Source organism: Merops nubicus, unplaced genomic scaffold, assembly GCF_000691845.1.
Source record: "Merops nubicus isolate BGI_N331 unplaced genomic scaffold, ASM69184v1 scaffold14621, whole genome shotgun sequence".
NCBI lineage: Eukaryota > Metazoa > Chordata > Aves > Coraciiformes > Meropidae > Merops > Merops nubicus.
Genome location: NW_008586342.1, coordinates 1,843 through 29,161, shown reverse-complemented (window position 1 = coordinate 29,161; position 27,319 = coordinate 1,843). Strand labels below are relative to the sequence as shown.

At 36.2% G+C, this 27,319-nt stretch overlaps 1 protein-coding gene across 1 annotated transcript; it reads left to right on the top strand.

The window, feature by feature from the left end:
• Positions 1–660: 660 nt before the first annotated feature.
• LOC103780919 (chromosome unknown open reading frame, human C10orf107) lies at positions 661–7,105 on the top strand (the record flags this gene model as incomplete). The annotated part of the gene is made up of 3 exons (XM_008948621.1): positions 661–770; positions 3,703–3,872; positions 6,939–7,105. Coding segments are annotated over 3 exons (447 nt in total), but the record flags the coding sequence as incomplete, so codon positions are not given.
• Between the last annotated feature and the right edge of the window lie 20,214 nt (positions 7,106–27,319).

Here is a 27,319-nt window from a genome sequence, read left to right as displayed (position 1 = left end):
CGTTGCATTGTTGGTTCATGCTCAGTTTCTTATCTCCTATGCATGTACACCCTTGTATTTCCTATAAGAACCTGCCTTCTGTGTTACAGATGCACTGACCTTCCCTGGAACAGTCCTGTCAGATACTTGCGTGTGTCTCACGGTGTTGCAGCAAACATCTTGAACTTAGTTTGATTAGGGAAGAAGTCAGTGCAGACAGTAAATTTGAAAATGCAATCAAATACAGGGCAGAGAGCAAATAGCACAGTAATGTGTATGTATACTCCTAATATCTTCAACAGAAGCTGGTTTTAAAATTTAATTACTGTGCAATCTAGTATCGTGTTGGCCAAATCTAGATTCATGGAATTTTTTGCACCTATTCATTTCTGTTGCTTTTACTTGCAAGTTAATTTAATCTTGTGCTGAACATGATATGTCACTATGTTCCCCCATGAATTTAAGATAAAAATACTCTTTTCCATGTATCTGCCTAGCTTTTCTCTAGTGAAAATGTATTAGGGTATTGTGTTGCTGCCATAGAGCTGTGTTACATTTTTGGCATTTGTTGAATTAATCCCTTGCATACTTTTTCAAAATAAAAATACTATTTAGATAAGTTACTGACATAATAAAATAAACCTTTAAAAATTATATTCCTATATACATACATGTGTGTAGGAAGAAGACCAAGATCAGGATGCCATAGCTGGAAGGAAGTCTCTTCAGACCTTTCTTTCTCTTTCCCAAATCACTGCTTTGTCAGAACAAGATATAGAAGGAGTTCAAAAGTAAGTGACAATGGTAACAATGCTGGAACCAATATTGTAATGAAATAAGGAATATAGACTATGTGTTAGATTTCTGATGTTTACATCGTTAGTCTTTAATTGTTCAGTTAAATAATCGATTTTTAATGATTAATGAAAGGATGGAAGAAATACTGTTGATCTCAGATCCACTTTATTTTGCCGTATTTCCTATATCTCTTAATTTCGCTGACTTCTTTATTTTTTTTCCCACTGATATTTCACATTAATATGGTTTCTGAGTTTACAATAGTATTAAATGTGCTGTAAATGAAATAGTAAGATGTAAATAAGAAGAGGCCAATATTGAGCTGGTTTTTTTTAAGTTTCACTTTGTAATGTTCTTGCTAAAACGTTTAAGATTCTGTACTGTAACGTGGGTTACTGAAAAATCAGAAAGGTTTTATAAGTTCAGACAGAGATGGGAAGCTTAAGAAGGTAACTTAAGTAGGTAACTGTTATGGTGCACTGGGGAAATAGGAGGCAGCCAAAGACTTCTGATGCAAGCCCATTTTGTCTTTCCTGTAGCAACACTCTCCCTTGTTATTAGTACTTAGTAGCAGCTAAATTTAGGAGGCCAAGAGTTCAACCTGAGACTCCAGACTTATATTTTAAGGGTGGGACTTTTCAGAAGTGCCCAAATTATTTAGGAGCACTTGTGGCCACTAGCAAATTCTTAGTGAAGCCAAAGGGCTGGTCCGATGGATTAGCGGGGGGCAGTGAGATATATGTGATAAAAATTCTGAACTTGTCCCTCTAATTAGATAAACTATTTAATAGAGATTAAAATTTTATCCCTGAAATATATTCTGTTTCTCCTACTTAGTTCTTTCTGAGATTTCTTTTTTAAAGAAAACTGGGAAAAAAAAAATTGTTCCTGTCAAATAACAGAAAATAAAACTTCTTTCATTTACTGCTTCCTCCTCCCTGATAGGAGAAAACAGAAGATTGCCTCTTATTTTAGAGGCAATCAAAGCACACAACTAACTGGAGACTAAAATGTGCTTAATGATGCAATTTATTGTGAAACTTTCTCATTAAGATTGGTAAGGAAAGCATTGAAAGATCATACATTTCTTAGTCTCAGCTCGTCCCGTGTATTTTTACCTGTGCACTGTACAAGTGGAATGTTGAAGGTCCCTTCCAACCTAAAGGATTCTAGGATTCTATGAATGTAAAGTGTGTACTGCACCTGAGTGGAAAGAAGCTGGTTACAGGGGATTTTATGCACTCTAAGCAGTTTAGCAATGGCACTGAAATTTTGTTAGCTTACAACAGTGTATCATGTCTGTACACAAGAGCAGTTTAAAGGCCACAGCTACGCTTAGAAAATCAGAATAGATGTGATTCAGGCTAGAAATTTTCTTGTCCTGCATTCCCATCTGTCATGGACTTATATATGGCTGTCCATCTCCACGGGACTTGTGCATCTTCCGTGAAGGAAGGAATAACAACCAGGGTAACTAGGTGATCAAAACTCCCTATCATTTCCCAGTCATTTATAGACACTGTTATCAGTGACATGCCTTACAGAATATTGAAAAGATGAGTCCTGGCATTGTTAGCAGCATCAGAGAAAATCTAAATCCCCGAGAAGCTCTGATTATGAAAACACAGAGTTGGCAGAAGCTTCAGAAAGAGAGGATATGGACTGTTTCAAACCTTGGAAAGTTCAGCTGGCCACCATCCATTTCTATTTCAGTACACAGTTAAGTGTTTTTAACTGACTTGCATGTGTGCAGCCATACAAATTTGTCATGCAGAACAAAGGAATACATATTTTAAACAAAACTGCTTGTATTAAATGTTTTACTTTGTTAGCTATTGAGGTTTTAATTAAAAAAAAAAAAGAAACATCTTATTTGACAATGTGTCTACTGGCTTGATGAAAACCCTGAAAAACTGATGGTTGCCTATCAGTAGGTCTGAGGTTAATGCCCTTCTTAGGCAGGAATGAGAAGCAGGAGGGGGGGAAAAATGACTCGTTCTTTTACAGGAGACTAGAAACTGTGATCACAACTGGCACCTTTATCATCAGGTATAGTTAAGAAGCCAAGGATTGCTTTAATGTAAAACTTAACTACTTGAGATATGGCTGAAGGAATTTACACTGGAAGAACTGCAATCTGAAGTCCTAGCCCCCATCTCCTCTCTTCATGTGGAAAAATGTACACAATTATTATAAAAGATATAAGTAATTCTATGTTTGGATAGAGTACACATAAATGTGTCAGCAACAGCGTGGTCTCCTAGAAGGGAGTGTGGGTTTTCATTAATTTTTCAAGTTAAAGTAAGTGGAAAAATTTCCTCAGTGTGCCAGTAAATTAGGATAAGGCTCTTCTTAAATGTCTTAACCATTACAAAAGTGGAATTTAAGCTAAAATATTTTAGGTACTTTTAGTAAATTTGTATTACATTATTTACATTAATTTTCAAATGCATTTTTTCTTTGTGGGCTAAATGAAAAGTAAGCTTGAAAGGGAAGGTCTTTCTGTACTGTAAAACTAACTCAATCAGGGTGACAGAGTGGTTGTAGAAAGTGGAAACTCATTGTTACATTTCATCCTACAACCCCCTTCCTGAACAAACACTGATTTTTCTCTGGGATTTTCAGATTATTTTTCTTTGATTTTTGTAACGCTTGTATTTTTGTTATTTCATTAATTGTATCTTAACATTTAAATAGTGTCTTCTGAAACCTGTAGATGTTTGTTTACTTTTTTCAGTTGATATGTACTGTAATCATAAATGTTTATATCTAGAAACTGGTGTAGCTAAGTTCCAGGAAGATACATACATAGGTATAAAATATAATGCTAAATATTATAGATATAATTACAAACAGACTAAGTGAAACTTTGGAATCCATAATTTATTTTTTATTTTCATTATTTTACTCTGCAATTTATTCCAGACAGCTGGAAGAATTTCTGAATTTTAAACAATTAAAGACATCTTTGAAAGAAGCTATTGTGCTGGATTATTACACTGCAGGATTTTGGTGGGCTAAAGAAATGAACTTCAGTCTTATACAGCTCTCAGGATTCATGGATCTATTAAATTTCCTGTTGAAGAACCTTAGCGGTAAGTATAATTAAAAATTGTAAAATAAATATCTGAAGTGGGAGGCAAGAATGTTTTCCAGTCATTTTAATAAAGTGATATTTAATTACAACTAATTGTAAAATGATTTATTTTCCTCTTCAATGTTGGCATGTTATACCTTGTACCTGAAAATAATTCTTATGGGCAGACATTAAACTTTACTTAAAGAGAACTGTAGTCTTTTTAGCAGAGTATTCCTCATGCTTTGTTTGTACAGGATGTGGTACAAAAGGGCCAGGTCCTGAGGAGACCTCATCTTTGCTATGGTAAAATAAATAATAATTATAGTAGAGTGAGAGCAAAGAGCTTCTAAATTCCAATTCCAGCTGTCTCAGTGACTGGCTCACTGTAGCCTTGGGCACATTTCTCTACTGTTTGAGATATTCAGTACATCCTGTAGCATTACAGCAGGTGAATTACATTTGCTTTATCCTTGGAGGTCAATTCTCAGGCAGTTTTCTATATGGCAAATGCTGCACTTCTGGCAAAAAATATATCAGTTAACTAAAGACTGGTGTGGGAAGTAAACTGGCGTCACTGCTGAAGATGAAAAATGGAAGGACTGTAGCTCCTGTGGCTATGAGGAAATCTGTCACAAAGCATGTAGCTTGGGTCTAGTGGGAACAAACTAGCCAGGAAAAAAATGTAGCAGCATCCTCTAAAAACCTGTTTTTCAGAGATCATAATGCTTACTTAACATTCACTTTGAAGGTGATTATGTTGAGAAAAGTCCATCCCAGAGGAAGAGCAGAAGGACTCAGCAGTTCCATTTAAAGAGAAAATGAATATTTAAAATCAAGCTCATAATAGTTATTATACTCTTTCATTGTATTTTGGTTCAAGGGCTTTTCTGACTTGGAATTTTGACAGGATATGTACGTGCTTTATGATCATTGGTATTCTAGTTGTACTTCCTGTCCTCAATAAGAAAATATCTCAACATATGCTAACTATATTAATATAACAATGGAGAAGAATGGAAACATGTCAGAAATGAGTTTTATGAGACTGTGTATAATGCATGTGTACTAGACAGGCTGGTAGCACAACTGATTATTAAAGCTGACTGATGTTTTTCAGGACTGGGATCTTAGTTGCATAAAGCTTTGCCAAACTTTAACTCTTTAAGCTGAGATTTTCCAGGGCAGTGTCTGCCTCTGATTAATCTATATATAAAATTACAACTAAAACACTTCAATGGGCTTGCAGACAGAGGATGTGGGGGGAAAAAGTATTATTTTGTGCTTTCTTTTTTTAACAGCTCTAATACCCCTGTGTTTTGAAGGAGAGACATAAGGTTTGGCAAGCAAGTGTTGTGAATTTGCTTTTTGCTGTGCTGTGAAAATCCCTTCAGATTTGGCTAAGATACATGGCTTTTAGGGGAAGAAAATGCAGTTTGTAAATGCTTACAGGAGACTTCTTATATTTTCTTCACATCTAAGTTTCCTGAATAATCCATCTTATAAAGTATCCTGTAGCCCAGGGCTGAGGTGAATTTCCTTGTAATTACTGTTCTCAGCTGGTGCAAGTTCCAAGACCAGGCATTTCAACTAAGAGCAAAATGCTCATGTCTTCTATATGAATGACCATTTGCTTTTCCTGCCCTACACTGGACCCAAACAGCCTGGAGAATTTGGCTTACTTGACCATAACAGCAAAAGTAGCATGGAACAGGAAGAATGGATTTAGAAGAGTGTGGTGGAAATTCATTTGAGGCTAGTAAAAGAGAGGAAAACTAAGGTTTGGCAACTGGAGCCTTTGGCTGCTTGGGAGCCAGAATGAATTAGTCACATGTTTTGATTCATCTCCTGTAGGCTCAGAGTGAAGTGCTCCTTACATCACAGAAGTACTGTCAGAGCCTTCCTGAGAGAGGTAGTTGGGACTGAAAATCAGGTGTGCAGAGGAAAGAGAAAATTAGGACTAGCTGGGGACAGACCTTGGCCTGGGTGTTGTGACTTCTCATGCTCTTGTTATAAGACTTCACTTCCCTACTAGCAGTGGTATTTCTGGTTCTGTTATCCTTTTTCATTTCCCATGGTTTCTATTTCCTCCACACTATTTCTTCCTTCTTTCTTCCATTATGGTTATTTATATTGTGCTGCCTCTGTTACCAAAAACTAAGGTGAAATTTTCAGGTGTCGATTGCTGTACCACTGAAGGGCAAAACTATAAAGACCAGACTCTTGTAAGCTTTTAAATTTGTTTTCTGTACAAAGAACCAAGGAGCAGATCAGTAGAGAATTAAAACAATAAAGAAAATAAATCTATTTCACCACTGGCGGATATTCCCCATTTTCTACTCTACGTTTTTTTAGACTTGAACAAGTAAATTGTACTCAAAACTTTTTTTTTTAAACTCCACCATGGTCCTAGTGATGGCACACACTGTACTACAATCAGAAAGATGAATTTTTTTCTTTTTAAAGGTTCAGCAAACACTGATTTCAGCTTTTCTTCTTTGTCAAGACAGTTAAGAAAAATAAATTTAAATTCAAAGCTGGTTTAGCATTTGGTTTTATCTATTTTGGGGATTGAAAAGAATGTCTCCAGATTGGATGATACATGCAGAGTGTTATGCATATTCAAGTTCAATCAGTTATGACTGTATGCACTTAAAAATTGATTAACTTTTTAAATATCACTTCCTGTATTAATAGTTTATATTGCAAGGGACGTGGTCAGAAGAACGACCTTTTATAATACATAAACAGTAGTAAATTTATTGTTAAAATAAACATACTATGCATCTCAAATTTACATACTATTCTGCTTGTGTTTATCTCTGCATAAGTAAGAGACAGAACTGTACTATTGTAAACACATTTTGTGATCCTTACATTATGAAGGCTGGTTGGCAATTTTGTGGTGGAACTTTAAGGCACATTTTGTTGATAAGAGTAATGGTGACAGACAAAAATGTTTAACTGCTGTTGCATTTTAAGTTTCTACATGGCTCATAAATTCTTAAATTTCCAGAAGTCTTATAATTGTGCAAAAAAAAACTTCTGCCCTTTCCTGTTTCTGTTCTTTGATATTACTTTGCAGACAAGCATATGACCTTAGGAGATAATTTAAAGGAACTTGGAAGAGCAATGGCTGGGATAGGAGAAACTGATTCAGAAAGAAGTGGTGACTTGAATTTCTTCAGCATTGAGCAAGCCAAAGCAATCATTGATTACTTGAATATCAGGTATTTATTTCTATGGGATCTGGTATTTCTTATTTGAGTAATTTACTGTGGTGGGAAATCAGCAGATAAAATAAGTTAAAATTAGATCATTGGATGTATTTACAGTGCCAACATATTGCATGAACCAAACTTGAAAACGTTAAGAAGAGAGAATATGCAATAGCAGTAAAGATCAGGCCTCAGTTGTCAAAGCCCAGGAAATGAATTTAGACTAAGTTTATCAAAATGTAAGATTATGCTGAAAAGCTTCCTTCTGGGTTTTGTTTTGTATGATAAAAAGAAGAAGGGAGAATGCTGTATAGAAAATATTCTCGGTTTGTTCTTAAAACATTCTACTTTTGGATTCCAACTGAAAAAAATCCTAGGTCTCATCTGTAAGTCTGAGTATTTTTCTGGCCTTGACAGCTGTAGTGGACTTCTGAAGTGGTTTACAGCTATGTACTTTACAGAATTAAGGCTATGATAATATATGAGTCATAAAAATGTGTCATTTCAAAGTTAGCAAAAGTTCAGTCTATTCATGGAAAGAGTTTGTGATAGATCTCAGCTTTTAAACAGAGACACAGAAAGAGATACAAACAGTAGTAATTCAGTTATTTATCTGAGAAAAAAAGTTAAGGGTCTGATAGCAGCTGATCACACTTCTAAGTGTAAAGTCCTAACTATACAGTAACATACACAAACTTTTCTCCACTAAAATGCCACAGTTAAGACTGTGGCTATATTCATATACCACTATTTCTAGTACATGAGGGACAGAATGTTTCTCAAGCTGTTGTGTCACCCATTTATGTTGGGGGCAAGGAGGTGGGAAATGGCAAAGGTACTGTTGTATATGCTCCTACACTGTACTACATCTGTCACCCTTCAGCTCATTTTCTGACCTGAACGGTAGTTAGAGAGATTTCGTGGCAGATGGGCATAAAAAGTCAGGTCATGACTGAGCTGTACAAACACTTGTTGGGAATTTTCTAACTGTTCTTTTGCTAGGAAAAGTTTAACATGTTCAAAAGAGGATTTTCTAGAGTGCTTTCCTGGATGCAGAAAACTATTTCCTCCTGAAAACAGGCAAAAAAATTACTAGGATGTCTGATAGCCTTCCAGTTTAGGGTGCTCAGATTCAGATGAAATTTAAACCTATCACAGGTGATTTCTCTTACAGTTGAACTATAAAGTTTGTCTCTGTCTCCTGCTCTCTAATTTTTTTTTTCTTGTGTTTCTTTTTCATGGAAAACATAAAAAACTTCAGGTTCTTTCCATAGTAAATGAGAACACTTCTTTTAAACCTCAGATTTCTTTAGTCAAAGCAAACTAATGTCTTGCCAAGTACTAGCCTTAAACTAAAAGGAGATTTGGCATTTAAGATGTCTCAGCTTCTTTTACTTCTCCATTCCTGTCTATGCCTTTTGTATATTTATTTGGAATGAATGTTTTTTCCAAATAAGACATCTATAGCTCTTGTGTAAATCACCTGTTGAGACATACCTTGTCCATTAAGTAATTCCTTCATAGCTGCAAGGATTACATCCAAGAGATTAGGTGCTCTGTCTGAGCACCACTGAAGTATTATGTATGAATACAATCAAGCCATGAGACTTTTGAATGATATTTTGGCCACTAAATATGTGATCATGTGTTCAAACTGCTCAATTTATTACAAGTATTGTGCTATTGCAAGGTCATAGATACATAGATGTACACCGAAATCTACTGTCATATGTGTCCTCTTTATAAGATACATTTTCACTCATTTGAATATTTAAAAAAAAAAGAACAGAATCAGCACACTTATGTGGGTGTATTTTGAACTTTATGAACTCAGAAACAGGTTAACTGAGTTTTATTACACTTCAGATTAATGTATTCAATGTTTTTTTTTCTTGTTCTTCACTCTTTTTGTTTAACTTTAAATGACAGGCCTATAGCTTTTTTAATTCTGCTCAAGATAGTGTGACATGTTTTAGTTTGGATCACATTTTTACAGATGAGCTATAAACCCATGGGATTTATAATGGAAATGGGGACAAATGCTTAACCACATTGGCACAAACTATGCAGCAACTATAATGACACCTTGAGTTTTGGTAGAAGTTGACACTTATCATCTTTTTATCTTGTCTCCTTGGGCAAACACCCATCAACATAGCTCTTGACATTTTCTTTCAGGAAGCAGTGGAGCTAGGGAAATATGTCATTGTTAATCACCTTCAGATTCTCACATGACATCATAAGAGGGTCTATTCTTAAAAATTATACTTGCACGAGTAAAATTATCTTGGTGTAATTGCTAAAAACATTGGTATGGATTTTTTTTAATTGTTCACAACAGATAGAAACAAAAAAGCATTTTGTATAATGTCTAACAGAGGAAAGAAAACTCTGCAGTCATTTCAGAATAAATACTGATGTATAGTTTACATAATTTGAAGAGCATTAAATTGAGGAATTCTTTCCTTGATATAGGATTAAGGGTGCCAGTTTGAACAGAGTTCTGTTTAAAAATAAAATCCAGAAATGCCACAAGCAGTGACTTATATTTGAGGAAATATTATAAGTGATCTGCATGTGTAACATAGTCCACAAAGATTATTATAACACATTTGGAAGGGATGGGGAAGAACTTATTTTCAGGTGTTGTACATATGGCTCTTTTCCAAGGCACTGCAATAAATGAAATCAAAAAGTTTGAAATGTTGAGTTCTATCAGTGTAGTCTGAAAGATACATATCTTATTTCTTGTGTGTCTGTGATGTTCATAAAATATTTTTTGTGTTTTTTAAACAATTCCTGTTAGAATTTTACCACATAATAGGTGTGTATGTGAGGGGGCACATGTATTTCCATCAGCTGATATAATTTCCAGGTTAAATCCTGAAGTCTGCTTAAACCTAATTCCTGTATCTCTACTGAAACACGGCAGGAATTTTTTGGTGAAGTACTGTGATAAAATGTACTACAAATGAAATGACAAATACTGTAACAACTTAATTTATTGGCTGTGTGCTTTGGTTTGAAGGAAGGGAACCTGTAGATCGTGGTAGCCAAATTCCTTATGCAAGTTGGTAAACAAATTTGTTTTTTAACTAATGGCAATTTAATTACTGAAAATGCAGCTGTAGAATAAAACTTTTATTATGGTACTTAAAGAGCCAAATGTTCAATGAGGCTGCCATACTTCTCACCAAATTGGGAAATGCATCTGTACACATATGGAAAAATGTCTGCGCCCTTTCGGGTCGAAATGAAGTTGAAAGTTTCACAGATGCATTTGACTAACTGCTGGAAGATGTACAGTTGTCTTGTAAGAGAGGCAGGCCACGCCACCACTTTATTCTCCTGATTTGGAGCTGCTCTCATGGGCTGGAAGAACCACTGCTGTACGTTAGTCGGCACTTCAGCGCTGCGGAAATGAAGAGTGCCTCATCTCTGGTCTGCAGTCCTTGTGGGACTTTGGGTGCTGTGGCAGTGGGCTGAGGCAGGGTGTAAGTACTGCCGGTGGTTCAGGGAAGGACAGTCAGCTAAAACAGTGCCTACCGACTGTCCACTCCCACAGCTGGCTTCCCTCTTACCTCCAGAGGCAGGACTGTACTCAGGCAGCCGTGTCCCTCCTGCAGAGGCTGGCTGTCGGAGAGCCTCGGGGAGCACCACGCCTGGGCTGGGCTGTGGGGCCAGGCACTGCTGTTGTAAAACCTGCTTTCATAGCATTAGCCTGCTAGCCTGCAGCTAGGAGCAGCATCTTTAGCATTCCCTAGGAAATCCTGTGTGTTGGATGTGGTAGTTACTTTCATAGACCCATAGTAAAGTTAAGGTTGGAAGGGCCTTTTGGAGGCCATGTGCTAGATGGCCCTCCTCACAGCAGGCATCTGTGTTCCAGATGTGGCCTTGTAAGTGCCAAGCAAGAGACATTGCTGTCCCAGTTGATGGCTCTCTGAAGAACCTGTGTCCTGTCCTTAGCCAGAAAGCACAGGAACCAGCTACAGGTGTTTCTTGCAGACATTGCTGTATCTTTCATGGGTATGTCATGTTTTATTCTTGGAATCTTTCTTCAACCTGGACTTGCTATGAAATCACAGGGCTGTGTTTTAAATTGTATGTCAAAATGACACGACAGAAGCCAGAAGTTCTATAGCGTAATTTTAAGAGAACAAATAATGGTAACAGATGGACTGTGACAAACCAAGCCTTTGATTAAACAAATTCCATATCATTGATCATCAGGAAAGGGAACAAGGAAAATTATTTAAAACATGTGAAAAGGCAAGCCATGTATGTTTTAAGGATATTTTAGGCCATTGAGAAAGTCTACTTCAAGTTACTTTTGTTGTAATACACAAAACTCTGGTGTGACAATCTTGTTTTTTAGTTTTTCTTTGAGGAAATACTACCCTGATTTTGCAACGTGACCTTGAGAGAATAAATGCTTCCATTCTTCATTGTTTTGGTTTTTCAAGACCAAACTTGCTCCCTGGACTGGCAGCCCATCCCAGAATCTGAAAGCTGATTTGACTTTGTTTCCTTCTTGTCCACTATTGCTGATATTAAAGGCATAAGCATCCTGGTGATAAGTGTTTCAGGAATTACTTTTTTCAGAGTAGAACTTTGTCTTCTCAGAGTTCAATTTCATATGGACAAGGTGGATGTACTTTTAAGTCTCATACTGTATTTTCTATGGCCATCTGATATTAAGTCCTGTAAATCAAATATTCTACATGTTGTACTTGAAGTTAAACAAGCATTTATTTTTAAAATCTGGAGTATTGCCATGCTGGAGAGTAACTCTTATTTGAACAGAAATTTTTAATGTTGTCATGTTTCTAGAGATTTACAGCTATAATAGTACTATATTCTCTTATTTTCCAGCTTATTTAAACACTATAAATGGTATGAATACCTCTTCCACAGTTCTAGAGAAGAACTTTTGATAAGTAATGAGGTAAGTCATTTATATAGAAGGAATTTGTTGTGCAGAGTTATTTAATGAATGCACTGTGGCATATGTTTTATATTGCTCAAAGCAATTTCATGTCAACATTACTGCATTACTAACAGAAAATAGCTGATTAAAGAATACAAGTTAGATGTTTTGATCCTCATATTCAAAATTAATTTTAGATTTCTAAAAAGTGTAAATGCATGGCTTGGTTGAGATGTTATTTGTGTTAAATCAGGAATTCTTTTGCGTATGTATTTATAAGTTGATGCATGTAATTTGAATTAGCAATGCATGAGTCAGACTCTATTTTAAAAACAGCAATCAAAATCAGGAAAGGTTGGGTACCAAGCCTAATCTGACCACAGTCCAAATATTTCTGTATGCATGTGTATGCACAGGGTTTTGTTTCTACTGTAGCCACCAGCCGTTAATGATACTGACTGTAAAGAAACAAGCTACTTGAAATTCAGCATTTTGAAAGCATTTAGTTAATCATAGAGAATTAGCCTGACTGTAAACTTTGTCGTGTATTCTAACTTACATGTGAAAAATACATGGGAAAATGCATTGATGCAGGATGTGGCCTTTAATCAACTGGACAGATTCAGTTCATCAAATAAACCTCCCTTTAGCCTGACCGTGCGTTTTGAGGATGTGTTGCAGTACGTTGAAAAGGATTTACATTCCTAATTTATATTAGGAGACAACTGGTTGCTTAGAGAGGTGCAGTGGTATAATTCTTTTGATGGCACTTACATTTCAGCTTATCAGTACACGATGAAGTTAAAATTAATGCACTGGAATTTTTTCTTGACACTGCAAGCTGATGGTTTGACTTGGTAAACAATGTGGGATAATTTCTTTCTATGTTGCTTTTAAATAGACATATTGTAAAAGACAAGAAGGATTTTTCTTGACATAGATGCAGGTATTTGGATATTACTCTCATCATTTGTTAAAATTCCAGCTTTGAAATTGTTGACAAATCTGTCATTACATAGGTGGAGCAGGACTTCAGTGTTACTGTGTTAGCATTGGGGTTTTATATTAGCTAATCAGATCAATGGCTTGTTAGCACTTTCTAATTGGTAAAGTTATTGGTAATGAGGCTTTGATTAAGTAATTTTGTGTGTAAATTTGGGTAATGTATCTTACCAGTTGTAACTAGCTTAAAACAAATGTCTTTTTTTCTTAAACCCTATCACTGGGTGGCTGAGATCATTGTCCCAGCCACGGAAGAGTGGTTGCTCTGCGCTCTGGGAAGTGCCACCTCTGAAGGTACAACCTCCACTAGAAAGTGACAGAAATGTGTTTCTGTGAAGTACTTTGGTGATGATCCATCAAAGGAAAAATTGCAATCTACAATTTTAAGTGTCCCCAAAACCTTCATGGCAATTTTTAGCCATAACTCTTTCACAACCATTTCTTACCTATGTTCCAGTTCAATTTAATCCATCTGTTTTGTATTCTGAGTTCCATGGCAGAGAGTCTTTAATTTGTCCAACCACTCTTCAATGCCTAAGGAAATCAATACTTATATTCCTGTAGAGTTTATTTTGATAGGGTGATACATTGTTCTTCAATAAGTAACAGTTTAAGGCCTTGAAGCTACACATACAAATTTATGGCACTATTTGCACTTGCTTTGTGTGTTAAAATGTGATGAGAGGTGAATCCAACATAAACTTCAAGTTCTTTTGCTACAACTTTGTTATACTTAGAAATGCTTGTCCTTAAAGGAGAGCATCATGTTTTGTGTTTGAAGTCCCTTAGATGAACAGCTCAAACTCTGAGAGGTTAGTGGGGTGATATGGTTTGGTGTGTATGGCTCTGGCAGGAGCATGCCTGGAGTTGTGCTCTCTGCAGTGCTCTACTCAGGGAACAGAAGAGGGCAGGAGATCGACTGGGAAATCTGCCTGCTGAAAGTAGACAATAAATCTGTGCTGAAAGGCTGACTGTTGTTTTGCTATGTAGATCAATATCTTATAAAAAAAAAAACAAAAAACTGTGCAGATACACCCCCAGCCCACAGCTGGATGTGATCCTTACTCTAAGCTGAGAGCTGCTAACATCTAAAAAGTTTTCTTTTAGCTCCAGTGATACGGTCTTTTGGAATGGGGGACTGTAAATTGTAGTGGCCAGCCAAATAACAAGAGCTGTGATGTTCCAAAAGCTTAATTACAGTATTATCTCCTTTTGCAAATGATGACTTTGAGTCAAGTCAGTGAAATTACTTGCTTCAACTGAGGTGATTTGCTTCAACTGAAATTGCTTGCTTTAGCACAGTGAGTAAATTTGTGCTCTGTGTGTGCCCAGAGTATTACCCGCTGAAGAAAAGCCTGATAGCCTAATGAGAAGACCTGCTTCTTTAAGAGATGCAGCTACAAGTAAAAGCAGTACTCTAGTGTTGCAATGGATATCCTTTTAGAGAAACCACAATATGTATTTCCCAGATAAATCTTATAGCAGTGGATTGTAAACTCATTGTATTTTATCTTTTCTCTAGCACAGGCAATTATATAGTGTACTCAATCAGGTTTCCTTTTTGATCTTTCACTGCAGTTATTTCCAAATGACCCTGTCATTTCCTGTGTAGAATAAAATGAGACAAGAAAAGGGAAATGACTCAAAACTGAGATTATGCATACAATATCTGTGGCCATGCCACTTAGCAAAATTTAAGTTACTTAAATGTGGCACATAATTAGTGGAGCTTCACAGTCTGATTAATATTCTGCATTTGATGCAGAATAATGGAACCACCTTTGTAAAATACAGATAGTATTTGTCTTAAAAAAAAAAAAAAGAAATGCCTGAGTAATTTAAATATATTTTTGCATTAGCTAAAGCCTTTAAACCAAACTGCCTGAGGTGATCATATTGCCTACAAAAAAAAAAAGGTTAAAACTGAAAGACATGAATGCTTGGTTAGATGATAAAACACACATCATACATCTAACCTACTTTGGCAGTATTTAAAATTTAAAACTTGGCTTTCCAGCTATCAAATCCCTCATTTCTCCTTCTTTCCAGACCTACAAAGACCTATATATTATGTATGCATGAATACCTGTTAGAAAACACAATGATACATGGAATTACTGAGAAGTGTTAAGATTGCCAAGTAAATTTGTTGCTTTTTTTCTGTCACTATTATAAGCAGTTCCCCATATTTAGAATGATTACAGAAGCAGTGCTTTAGCTGTTCTCTGGCTGTGATAACAAAAACAAAAAAAAATCACAAAAAAACACCACACAAAGCTGCACATAGTACTAACATACCAGACTTCTTCAGGAATATTGTTGCTAAAAATACTGGTTTTATCTTTTGTCTGTTCTGGAGGTTTTACTCTCTAGCTGTGATTTAGTACACCTATAGTAGCCTGCAATTTCAAGGAGAGCAAAAGGAATACAGACTAAATCTTGATGTGCAGACACTCAGTGGAAAAAATTCCTATTAACACATGTCAGATCTTATAACAAAGGTTTAAACTGTTAATACATGAATTGTGTAGAAGTTTTTATTCTTTTCTATGTTCATTTAACTAATTTTGCTTTGATAGGATGATATATTATAGCACATACTTTTTTCTTTCCCCCCTCACAATTACAAATTGTACCTTATACTGCAGTTCATGTTTTTGCTACTCTCTGTTGTGTATTTTTGGATGGAATGAGGCTAAAATCTTTTGGGATTATGTCTACTTTGAAACATTTCCTAATAAAAATAATGTGGTTGGTAAATCTAGTTTTATTCCTAGTTGCTTTAGCCAGCTTGATGGAGTAATCTGCTATTTTATGGCCCAGATGACTAGCTAAGTTTGACTTCTTGAAATAGTAACGTACAATGTAATTTTCTTTAGAGATGTCATAGTGGGTCAGGTTGCAATAAAAATATCAAAGATTAAGTTTAATGGCAGTGCAGATTCACTATTATAGCAGTCACTAGATATCATCCTCTGTATTTAGAGCTCCAACACAGTTTCCATTAATGTCTTCTTTCCATGTACTCCTTACTTTCTGAAACATTAAGCTTTTGGACTATGTCTGTTCTTTATCCAGTTGTGGTTTGGGGTTTTTTTTTTTAAGTTTGAACAAAATCCCTTCTGTGTTTGAATTTAAGGGGGTGGATAGGAAGAATATACTATTTGAAAGCTAATAAAGCTTTTTTTTCTGATGGTGAAAGACCTGAAGTCTGGGACTTGTCTTTGATATGTGATCCGCATTAGGTGTCACGTATTTAGATTGGTTAATCAATCATAGTTTAAACAAATTTGCTCAGTGTTTTCTTGAGAACTGCATTTAAAGATGTATGAAAACAGAACATTTCCATAAGCATATCAGTTCACACTAGAGAGACTCGTTCCCCAGCTAAGGGAGTGCGTGCTTTTCAAAGCTTGGAGGTTTCAGATGTTTGCAATGCTTAAAAACCACCGAGCTGATTTTTCTCTAGCTTTGTTTTGTAAATATCACCATGGCAAAGACATCATGACTACTTTGTAGAAGTAAGAGCATAGGACTGGAAGGGACCTCTTCAACTGTCAGTTGTAGTGCCACTTTCTCTTAGGAAAACATATATAATCCTCTTTAGAAACTCATCAAACTCCAGCTTTAAAAGTTCACTGTTTTTTTTTTTTTGTCTTTGCTCTTCCAGTTAGAAATCTGCCCTGGTGCCTGGTTTCTGTAATGGTTATAAAATTTATAATTTCTAATTGTACTCATGACAAGCTTACATGCATTTGTCCTTGTGCCAATTTGTGCCAGTATTGACCTTTAGTTCTTGCTTCATCCTGAGTATTTATTTTTGTAGCGTATAAAGAGACAGCAATCTTATTGTCAGCCTTCATTTAGCTAAACTAGAAAAGCCAGCCTTCTCTAATCATTGCTTTTAAGGTAGGCTTTTGATATATGCATCCTTACATATCTACCAGCCTGTAGTAAGCCTGTTGGCCTTTTTCTGTAATTGTTCCCCTTTAAATTGGTTTTGTTTGAACATAAGCGACCGTACTGACATAATATTGTTGCTGAGATAAAAGCAAAGCCTTGTACAATAGCCTTGGTGCTTTTTCTTCACTGGAATAGCCTACATGATAGGTCTTAGAATTACATTTTATACCTATATCAAGTGGCTGTCTCATTGTAGGTCTGATTCTCCTTTATTACTGTGTTTTCCAGCTGAGGTACTCCCCGTGCACACTAAGTTTTAAAAACATTATGTCCCTACAATGTCCTCTCACAATTTGTCATTGAATACAAGAGTGAATAGTCTTCAAGGTTATTCAGTCCCATCAGTATGATATTCTTGCCTTCTCATGAACTGATCGTGTCTCTCACATTTCTTTTGTCTAGAAAATGAGTTATCTTATTAAATAAACTATGAAATTAGTCTGACATTGTTTATCTTTGATAAACCAATGTGTTATGTCCCATTTTTTCTTTAATTTCTACATCCTTATTTATTTTTTTTTCCTTTAAAACATGTTCCTCAAGCCTTTACTGCTATGAAGATCAAAACTAGAGCTTCAAGTGTAGGTTCATTATTTTACGATTATGAATGTTTAAAACTAGCAAACTGGTGCTTAGTCTTTTGATGTCTGAGGGGAAATTTCTGATGTCCATCCCAGAAGCGTGTAGTACCGAAGACCAAATTACTGAAGCAAGCAGCTGGAGACCCAGTGGGTTTTATGACAAAAATCACTGATATTCAGTCCTTTGATCTTGAAGCTTGCTATGGCTATAACCAGAGAGATCTTGAAGGACTTGTGATTTGTCTGAATGAAAAATACTCTGTTGGAATTGTATGCAGTGTTACTTGAAATATTTTAAGCATATCTTACACATTAGAAACCCCCTTTGTTTCCCAAAGGTTTTCTTTGGTGTGCTTGGCTGCTAGTAGTGGAGGTATACTAACCTTTAACAGTTACATTTCCATGCTGATGGTCTTCTACAGCGATTTCAACATTCCTGAGTTTTGGTAGCTGAACTGTGCAGCCCTGAAAAGCAGTGAGAGTTCCAGAGAGTTAGTAGAATTCATAAGGTGGTGCTGAGTACTTTTGCAAATCATGCTTTAAAGAATGATTGATGAAATATTTTTTGAATTTTTTTAAACATCAAATACAAAACAAATGTGCTTTTTAATTCAGCAACACGCATGAAGTCATGTAAGTAAAAATTCAGGGAGGAAAAATGCCAAATAGCTGACATAAGCCATAGCTTCAGTAGGCTGAGCACTATGGTTCTGACCCAGCTGGTGTTTAAACAAATGCCTCTTTTTAAGCACTTGTGAATTTTTATTTCAATGGACTTACATACATAACAAAATAACTGGAGATGAGCAAAGATTGGTAATCTTGTTTCATAGAAGAGTCTGAGATTTTGCAGTTTGATTTAATTCCAGTTTAAATCAAAATATTAAAACCTTCTAACAGAATTGCTAGTTTTACACATCTCTGTTTAAACTCTCTTGCACCAAAGCAGTGCTTTTGAAGACCATTTCAGAGGCCAGGCTTCATCCTGGCACCATACAGTATAGCTGGCTCTGCTGGAACAAGATCTACATGATTGTGGGGTCTGCATTGTGCCCTCAGTTGTCCGTAAGGCATGTGGATGGGGAGCCAGGATTCTAGAAAGCAGGATGGTAACAGCATGGATCAAGGAGTTACTCAAGAAGGTACTCTTTTACTGGTTCAAATTTAGCTACTTTTTTTCTTTTTGATGGTTTATCAACAGGTACCATTTAGATACTTGCCGATCCAGTGTGACTTACTGGTGACTAGTTTGCCAGAGCAATTGCCCTATTCCCAAAATTTCCAGTGTTATATTTTGTTAATCATCAGGCAGAGGTGTGTGAACTTATGCTACAGTGGACAACTATTTTTGTACCCCCTACCTTTATCTGCAGCTTTTCATCATCTTCAATATTAAATTATATTCACAGAAGTATCTGTGGAATGGGCAAATGATGTGATATTTCATGGGAATGTGTCCCCATGGGTGATTAGTTATGTATCGAATTCATATATCTTGTGACCTTATGTCATGAATAACATGTTGATCTTATTCATATAGATAAACAGCATGGCATTTCTATACTGTGATGATTTATAATCAATATATGTTTGAATAAATTGTTATCCTTTTAGCTGGTGTTATGAGGACAAATGTATTCAAAGTCTAAATAACAGACAAGTTTTGCAATCCTTTAAAGTCCCTTTTTAAAACGCACCAGAAAGTTTGTATGTTTTTTAATTTCACCTTGAATTTTACAGCTTGTCATAAGATACAGCGTAAAGTATTTTTACTGAACATTGAATCTGATGTATTTGAACATTTAATTCACAAAATGTTATTTTGATTTCCTACAAATACACTAAGCTCAGCAAAATGTGGTGTCACTAATTAGAAAGCTGAGTTTTATAGGATGTCTGGTTGGTATGTGAGGTAACTTATATTGCTACTTAGGCTTACATTTAATAAACCTTAGCTAGGAAAATTGTTTAAATTTCAAAGAAAATATAATAAATAAAATGAGGGCATAGAATATTAATGTGAACTGCGCCTTTATTTTGTTAAAGCATTCAAAGTTAAATAGTGGTGGTCTGTTAACAATCTAGGGCTATTTGGCAAGTCTTTTAAAGTTACTCAGTAATCAAAACATAAAAGGACAATGGAAACTTTTCACAATAAAAGAAAAAGGAGTTGAGTACAGAAACCAAACAAATTATTCTCTGCTTTTTCTTGGTAAGGAGGTGAACTTTATAGGAAGGGCAGCAAGCTCTGAGTTAGGGTTGCCTTTTCCTGTCTTTGTTATAAATTACATCTGTCTGTGAAGAATCCTCTCCAGTTACTTCGTGGTTCATGGCTACGGGGGAGGTGTATATGTCTATCGGGAATGGAGCAGAGAAAAACAGATGAGGGGGAGCCTTGTTTTAATTTTACTGGGATTTTTTTTTCACTTAGGAAATGGCAGTTTCTCTCATTAATTTGCCTTGCTTACTAAATATAAATGGATGGATAAAATTCCTAAGATCCTAGCTGTGTACACAGAATATTAACAAAACAACTGTTTTCTTCAGTGTTTGTATTATTTGTTCTTTGTAGCTTGCTAGACTTTGGGAAGGCATTGACACTATTTAGGTTCAGTGTAATCATTCAAAATGTTTTTATTAGGGCTTAAATGGGGAAAACATTTAGCAAAGGAGTGGACTTTATCCAAAGCATAATGCTTGAGTCTTTTCTGAGAGTCCAAATCCACTGCAACAATATTGTGAGGCACCAGGAATATAAGGAAGAAGCTGCCAAATGGTACTGGGAGGAGAGACATGTACTTGGGCTTAGTGTGCACTTCATGTCCTCCTTTCCCTGTACCTAGTGAGCAACTAGAAACCAAGCTGCCTCTTGCATCATCAGCCTTAATTAACCTTGTGCTTTGGGAATCTCCCTCAAATCCAGTGCGTTGCTTATAGAAGGTAAGATTTTGTTCTGTATTTCCAGCTACTGCACTGAGAAAAACATCAAACAGGTAACCTAGACTGTATCTCCTCAGGGTGGACTTGAGCAGATGGCAGGTGGAGCCTTTTAGAGCATTTCATGGTTAAGTCTATTATCAGAAGTACTTTATGGTTTGGCTTCCCATTGCACTGTAGAAAATTTGATAGTAAAGTCATCCTTAATCTCCTCTTGACCACCTTAAAACAGGAATACTGAATTGTTTATACCTAGTGTTTGCTTTTTCTTACTTGTAAGGGTGGGCAGAATCTTTGGCTGACCTTAAGATGCTAAGGTGTTGAATGTTTGTGTGAACTTGATTTGCCTTTTTTTTTTCCAGGCTGATTTCACTCTCAGACTTTGTCTCAGTCTGCAAAGCTTATGCCAGAGCTCACGTAGGTTCTGCAGGGTTACACTGCAGATGGGGCTGTGTCCAGATAACACCCAAAGAAACGTGGATGTTTTCAGCTGAAATACATTAACATTGTGCCCTCTGCTTGTTATGATGAGCCGTCCTTTTCATCTCTTTCTTTGGTACTGCAAGAATCCAACTACACTGTAAAAAACATATTGCAGAAAATATTGTCACTGCTCTCACAGCACATGCCATTTTGCATTAATTATATGCTAATATAATTATAATTAATTATATGCTATAATACATTTATTACTCTCTTTTCTTAGTGTATGAACTCGGTCAGCGTTTTGTTGTCTGTGCTATTCCAATAACACTAGACAAGGAACAAGGTCTTCTGTGCAGTTGCCCCATGGTTTATTTTGACTGCGTATCAAATTTGGCTTGTGAATGCAGTCTAAGGAAATGGCATAGATTCTGAGTGATAAAGATGAATGTTGCATGCTTCATTTACAGCAAGGCCATCCAAATATGGTCTGAGAGTTGGGAAAACATCCCATGCTTGAGAAGTCTTGGATTTTGGATTGATCAAAGCTGTCGGTGTTTCAGGCACTAACAGGCTGGAACTTGGCTCTGTATCTTTAGATTCACTGGCTTGTGTGTTGCAAATAGATTTGTAATACGTTGCAACCATTAACAATGTGTGTAGGACTCTTTTTTAATAAAGTGCAGGAGTGATAGGGATGTTCCTTAGAGCTTATTCTACTTTGAATATCTGCCTAACATTCTCTCCAAATTTTTCTTAGCATTCATTTTCTATTCATGGCACCCATTTATCATTTTCATCTCTCTGTTATACGTTTAGGACTCTTAATGGTTTTCTTTTGTTCTACAGAATATACTTTGCCAGCTTTTTCTATTCTTTAGGAGTTAGAATGTAGTTGGAAGATTCACTTTTGGAGAAATGTTAAATTACCTGTAATGATCATTTCAAATGAAGTATTTAAAAGTTTTCCCCTCACTTAGGCTTGTTGCAGGTGACTAGTTTCAGTTTTTAGCTTTGCTGTTGTCCATGCAGGCTTAGATTAAAAGAAAGTGAGGGCTAGGAGCTAGGTTGCTGACTTTTTCTTCTTTTTTTTTTTTCCCCAAGTCCTTCCAGTAGTGCATTGCAGTGCCCTCAGGTGGGATCTGTAAAAACATCATTAGGTCTCTGTCTAAGACTAACTCCTTGATTCTGCTGGAAGATGCATACATGCTGATGTGTAACTTGGTACTGAACCATTCGTTTTGGTTTAGTAATCACATTTTGTTTGAGAAATCAAGAAGTGTTCAAGATGGAAGTAAGGAGCCAAACATTCCTCATTTTGCCATGACTGAGATTTTATCTTTTGTCCCTCGCTCCTTGCTGCACTTGCAAATGTAGCTCTCTGAATTACTGAATGTAAAAATAATATCCTTTGCTTTGCAACAGCAAAACACAATAGGAGAAGTTAAAGACAGGATTTCTGTCTTATCTCTGTTTCCCAACTACTGATGTTATGACTTCAGTTACTACTCTTGTTATTCATACTGGTTTTATTGCAATGTATTTAATTGTCTCTCTTTGTTCTGATTAATCCTCAGCTAAATGGCTAAATAATAATAAAAAAAAAAGAGGGTACATAATCAAATTACCAGAAGTAATTGCTCAGTCCAAGCATTACTGGAACTTTCTAATGAGTAGAAAGAACAGGGCTTTGGTATCAGAGTCGTAAAGGCCAAGCCTTTAAATCTGACAACACAAACACATTGCTACACTGGCACATTTTTTTTTTTGTGAATTTAAATTACAAATTATTGTGTATAATCAGAATCAGAGCAACTGAAAAATCATACAGCATGGATAGACTTTATTAATTTTGGATACAAATGACAGACATTACACAAGCTTAGAAGTCTGACAGGCTAGGAGAATCTTAATATTTGACAAGTGCAAGATAAAATAAGAACTTGCCTTGTGGATTTTTTTTTCCCTTTCATAGTAGTGGGACCATTAGACAAACTAATAAGCAGCAGACCATATGAATTAGAATAAAATGTAGAAGTCTGTGGTAAGAGAGCTTATTTAGGAAGCAGGAAGGTTTAAAGACTTAAATGGCCAACAGGACATGGTATGTTAACCAGGGGACTGTGGGTTGCACTGGGAATTGGGAAGTAGACACTGAAGTTTTTCAGTTCTCGATTGCCATTTTAATACATTTACCACTTTGCAGACTATAACATGAATTGTATTCCACTTCATAGTGAAGATACAATTAAAAATACAACCAGCCTTCTTCCTTAGCACTTATCTGTTTTAATGTATTGCCAATTTTAGAAGCAAAATTAATTGCTTAATCAAACAGGTGTCAATAAGTTCAACCTATACAGAAATACAGAACTGGATTTTTATTTTTTTTTTAATTTTTATTTTCCCTCTTCTCTTTCTGCCAAATCAATTGGGAAAGAATGGCTGAAGAATAGAGAAAAGGTAGCATGACTGTCAAGAAACTAAATCCTAAATCAGTTGTATAAAAGGCCATTTTTATACATTTGTGCCACTTGCAAGATTCTGTGTGTAAAGTCCAGTAAGATCAGTGTGGCAGTAGGTTAAATAAAGGTTCTCTTTAAGAGCACACTGAACTTGCCCAATACTACAAGAACAGTAGTGGTGCAGCGGGGTATTACAGCTGCATTTCTACAAGGGGGTTAGACTGACTCTCAACTAGTTCCCTGTTAAGACCCAGTTTACTTGGTCTGCATAAAAACTTCAATGTGACAGTAATATTCTGTTGAACTCTGTCTTCAGGAAACAGTAATTTCTACTCATCAATGACATCTTGCATTTCGGAATGAAACGAATTGTGGAGATCAAGACTTTTGGGCAAATTAGTCGTGGGATAACCCATGAGGTTTTTAATGTCTGTGCTTCTTCTGCTGCTGTCAGGTATAAATCTTGGGTGTGCAGTTAGGATTGACAATCCAATTCAGATATCCTCAATCTACTGTACCCCAAGTAATTTCAGTGGGTCTCCTAGGATTGTATCTAAAATGGACACTACATTACCATGGTGTGTAAAAGTAGCAAAATTGGTCCTTCAAACTAAGAAATGTTAAGTTCAAGAATATTCTTGCAAAAATGTAAACATCCCATATTTGCTGTTGTATAAAATATAGCTTTGTGATGTGTGTATAAGTAGAGTAGAAAGCCCTTTATTAGTTTGTGTGGATCACTCCCAAATAAGATTTCAGATTCAAAACATTTTAGTTAATTTTGCTTTGTATTTTCTGCAGTAAATTAAGGAGCCTAGTTAGTTTTCATCATCAAGAGAAGGTTACTGCAGTATTACTGCACTATAACAGGAGTTGTATTTGTTAATATAGTTTGGGAGCATTTAAATTCTAATCACGCAGACGAAAGGAAATTTCAAGTAATGGCAAGTAAATTTAAATTGCACAACAGTAAAGACTTTCATACCTTTGAAAGTATTTCAGCACTGGCTTTTTTTTCGTTCGCTTTGATTATCCATGATCACAGCAGCAGAATTCTATTGCTGTTGCCATAATTTCTGAAGCATAACTGTGCTAACATGAAATATGTATATATAGGTACATTTGCCAACTTGTCTTAATTTTTTCATTCGCTTTCCACCTCATGTACTGGGAGGGGCTGCTGATCAGTACACTAGCTGAGGAAAATGCAGAATTATTGCGGGAGAAAAATGGAGACATACAGGCAACATTTGCAGCAAAAGTAATCTTTTTTACTGTGGGTTCCAAATGAAGAAAATTAGGTTTCTGTCCTATAAAACCTCCCTCTTAGACCTCTGGGATCCCTTGGTATGCTAGCCAGCGTTTGCTGGCCATGCACTGGCAAGTGTCTCATAAGCACTGTGTAAGAGAGTATTTTTATATCACACAAACCTGCCAGCTTTGCACCCATTGAACATTACTCTGGATCAGGCCTCACAAGCTGTCTGTGTCTAGTGATCTAATTCATATTGCTTGGCTCCTCCTGCAGGCTGGGACTTGGCTAAGATAGAAAAATGCAATACAAGACAATAAATAAATAATAAATTAAAAAACAAGACAGTGACTGTAGAAGGGAGGAAGATTCCTACTCTTATCCAGCTTGATGCCCTGCTGCCATGAGCCTTTCCACCTCTTCTGCAGCACCTGCTTATTGTAAACATGAGAAGGGATAGCTAAGCAGCACTGTGACCAAAAACTGAATTCCCCGATTTTTTTATTGCTGTGTTTAACCTCTGCTTTTTTTTAATCATATGCACAGCGGGAGAAATGGGATGCACGTTAACAACTTGTCAGGTATTAAGCAGTGCAAATTTTTAGCTAGAAATCTTGCTCTCAGTTGGAAGCAAACAATAAGGCCACATATATTTAATTTTTAATAATTTTCGACTTACGCTATTCTTTTAATTACATTAATCAGACAGGCTGCAACACTGCAAGCCTTAGGGCTTGAAGTGCAATTTCAATGCTACGTAATAAAATTGCCAAACTTTGGAAAAAGATGAAATGGCTTAATATTAAACATTTGCTTGATTTAAATTTTACTAACCCATGCACTTTATAATTCATATTTTTTCAGTGCAATGTACTGCCCCAGCAGAACAATCATAATAGTAATTGTGAGTAAGCATTCCTTTTGCACACAGGTTTTGCTTATAAACTAGATGAATAAAGGGGCCTGGAGTATCGAGGGAATGCTAAAGATCTACAGAGCCTTTCACTTCAAGGTCATTGGTTCAAGCACACATCATTAAAGGCAGAAAGTTAACGTCTGACTGCTGCTTCATAATATACATGAAATGAGTTAGTGGTGTCAGTGGAGAAAAGGAAAGGGTACAACCCATTTAATAACAAGAAAAGAGGTAGGACTAATGCATAGGTACAAAAAAAAGAGGAGGGATCAGGAGATACCAAATTTAGCAGGCTTCTAGCTTCCCCTGCATGCAGTCCCAAAGTCTGTATTCGTTCTTCAGTCTGGAAAAGCTAGAAAGGTTGTAGCCACCCTACTTGGTCTCATTTGAGGTCACAAGCTTAATTGAGTTGAGCTGGGTAAACACTAGGTCAGAAAGGATCCAAGGAAAATTCAGGTAGAAGAGGGTTTGATGATGAAGTAATAGTGAACCTGGCTTGATGCTGCTAGGGCACAGCACAACAAGCTCTTTGAGGGAAGCTGCAAAACTGATATCCTGACCACTTGTCATTACCTCAAGCATATAAATCACAAGCAGAAAACTGTTGGCCGTGACGTCCTCATGACTGCCTTCCAAGTGAGTAATTACAGCCTGCCAACGTTAATTCCCCAGTAAAGTTAATGGAATGAGGTGCTCTCTCTTCTGATCAGTTGTGTGGTGTTACTGTTGGTTAAGGCTTTGTAAAGAAGTAGTTGCTTTTCAGTAACGTGATCCCTTTATGTGAGACCTCTAAGAAGATTAGGTGCATTTAGAGGAAGGAATGTGTGTGACATGGCAGTGATTTTTATTAGCCATTTCATGTTTAGTTGTCAAATTCAAGTAAATTGCCTCTCTCCACTGTTGTAAAAAGTGCATTATTTTTCCTTTTTGTTCTGTGAACCACTGAGATTTTAAAGAGGTGCTGTTCTGAGCTGTCTTTTCTCTTCCTTTGGTCTTGTTGCCATTGTTTGTTTTGAAATCTGGACTGAGACTGGACCCAGGATGCCTTTGTTCAATGTACATGTTTTTTAGTTAAATAAATGATTTCAACTATTGTAAAAGAGTCCTATGACTACTTCTCCTTTCCACAGTGGCTTTAGTTATGAAAATACACAAAGGCAACAAAACAAAAGCATCAGATAGGTGGTTACACTCTCTCTTAAAAACATTTTATGAAGAAGAAGGGAAACAAGATGAGAAGGACCAGAGGAGGAGTAATTTGGCCTTCTAGACAAGGGGGGGATTCAAGGAGTTTGTGGGGAAAAAATATAGAGATATGCAACCCCAGCTTGGTTTGGTTTGTTTCTTTTGCCCTTTAGCCCTTGTTACTTCTATACTCAAAGTTTTTATACCTTTGGAAGAGGTTTTAGTCGCAGGTTTTTTATGGGTTTAATATGTGTATAGATTGAAAATATTTAGCAGTGTTTTATAGTTAATGTGAGCTTTTATTTTCAACACTTGTTTGGAGGAGAAAGCATTTTTGGCAGAACTCATCCATCTGAACCATTGAATTAGTCTGACGTAGCAGCTGTTAATTTATAAGTGGTTTCACTTAATTGTAATGGGGAAACACTGCTGGAAGATTTTGTAGTAGAATTTTATGAATGAAATTGTGGTTTACTTGTAAATAGGTACGTGATGCTCAGTGAGAGGCGCTGTGGAACTTTCCTGAATTTTTCATTCAGTAGTTTTTGTTTTAGGAGGAAAGTGAAGTTACAAGTACTTCACTGAAGCAGCTAGATA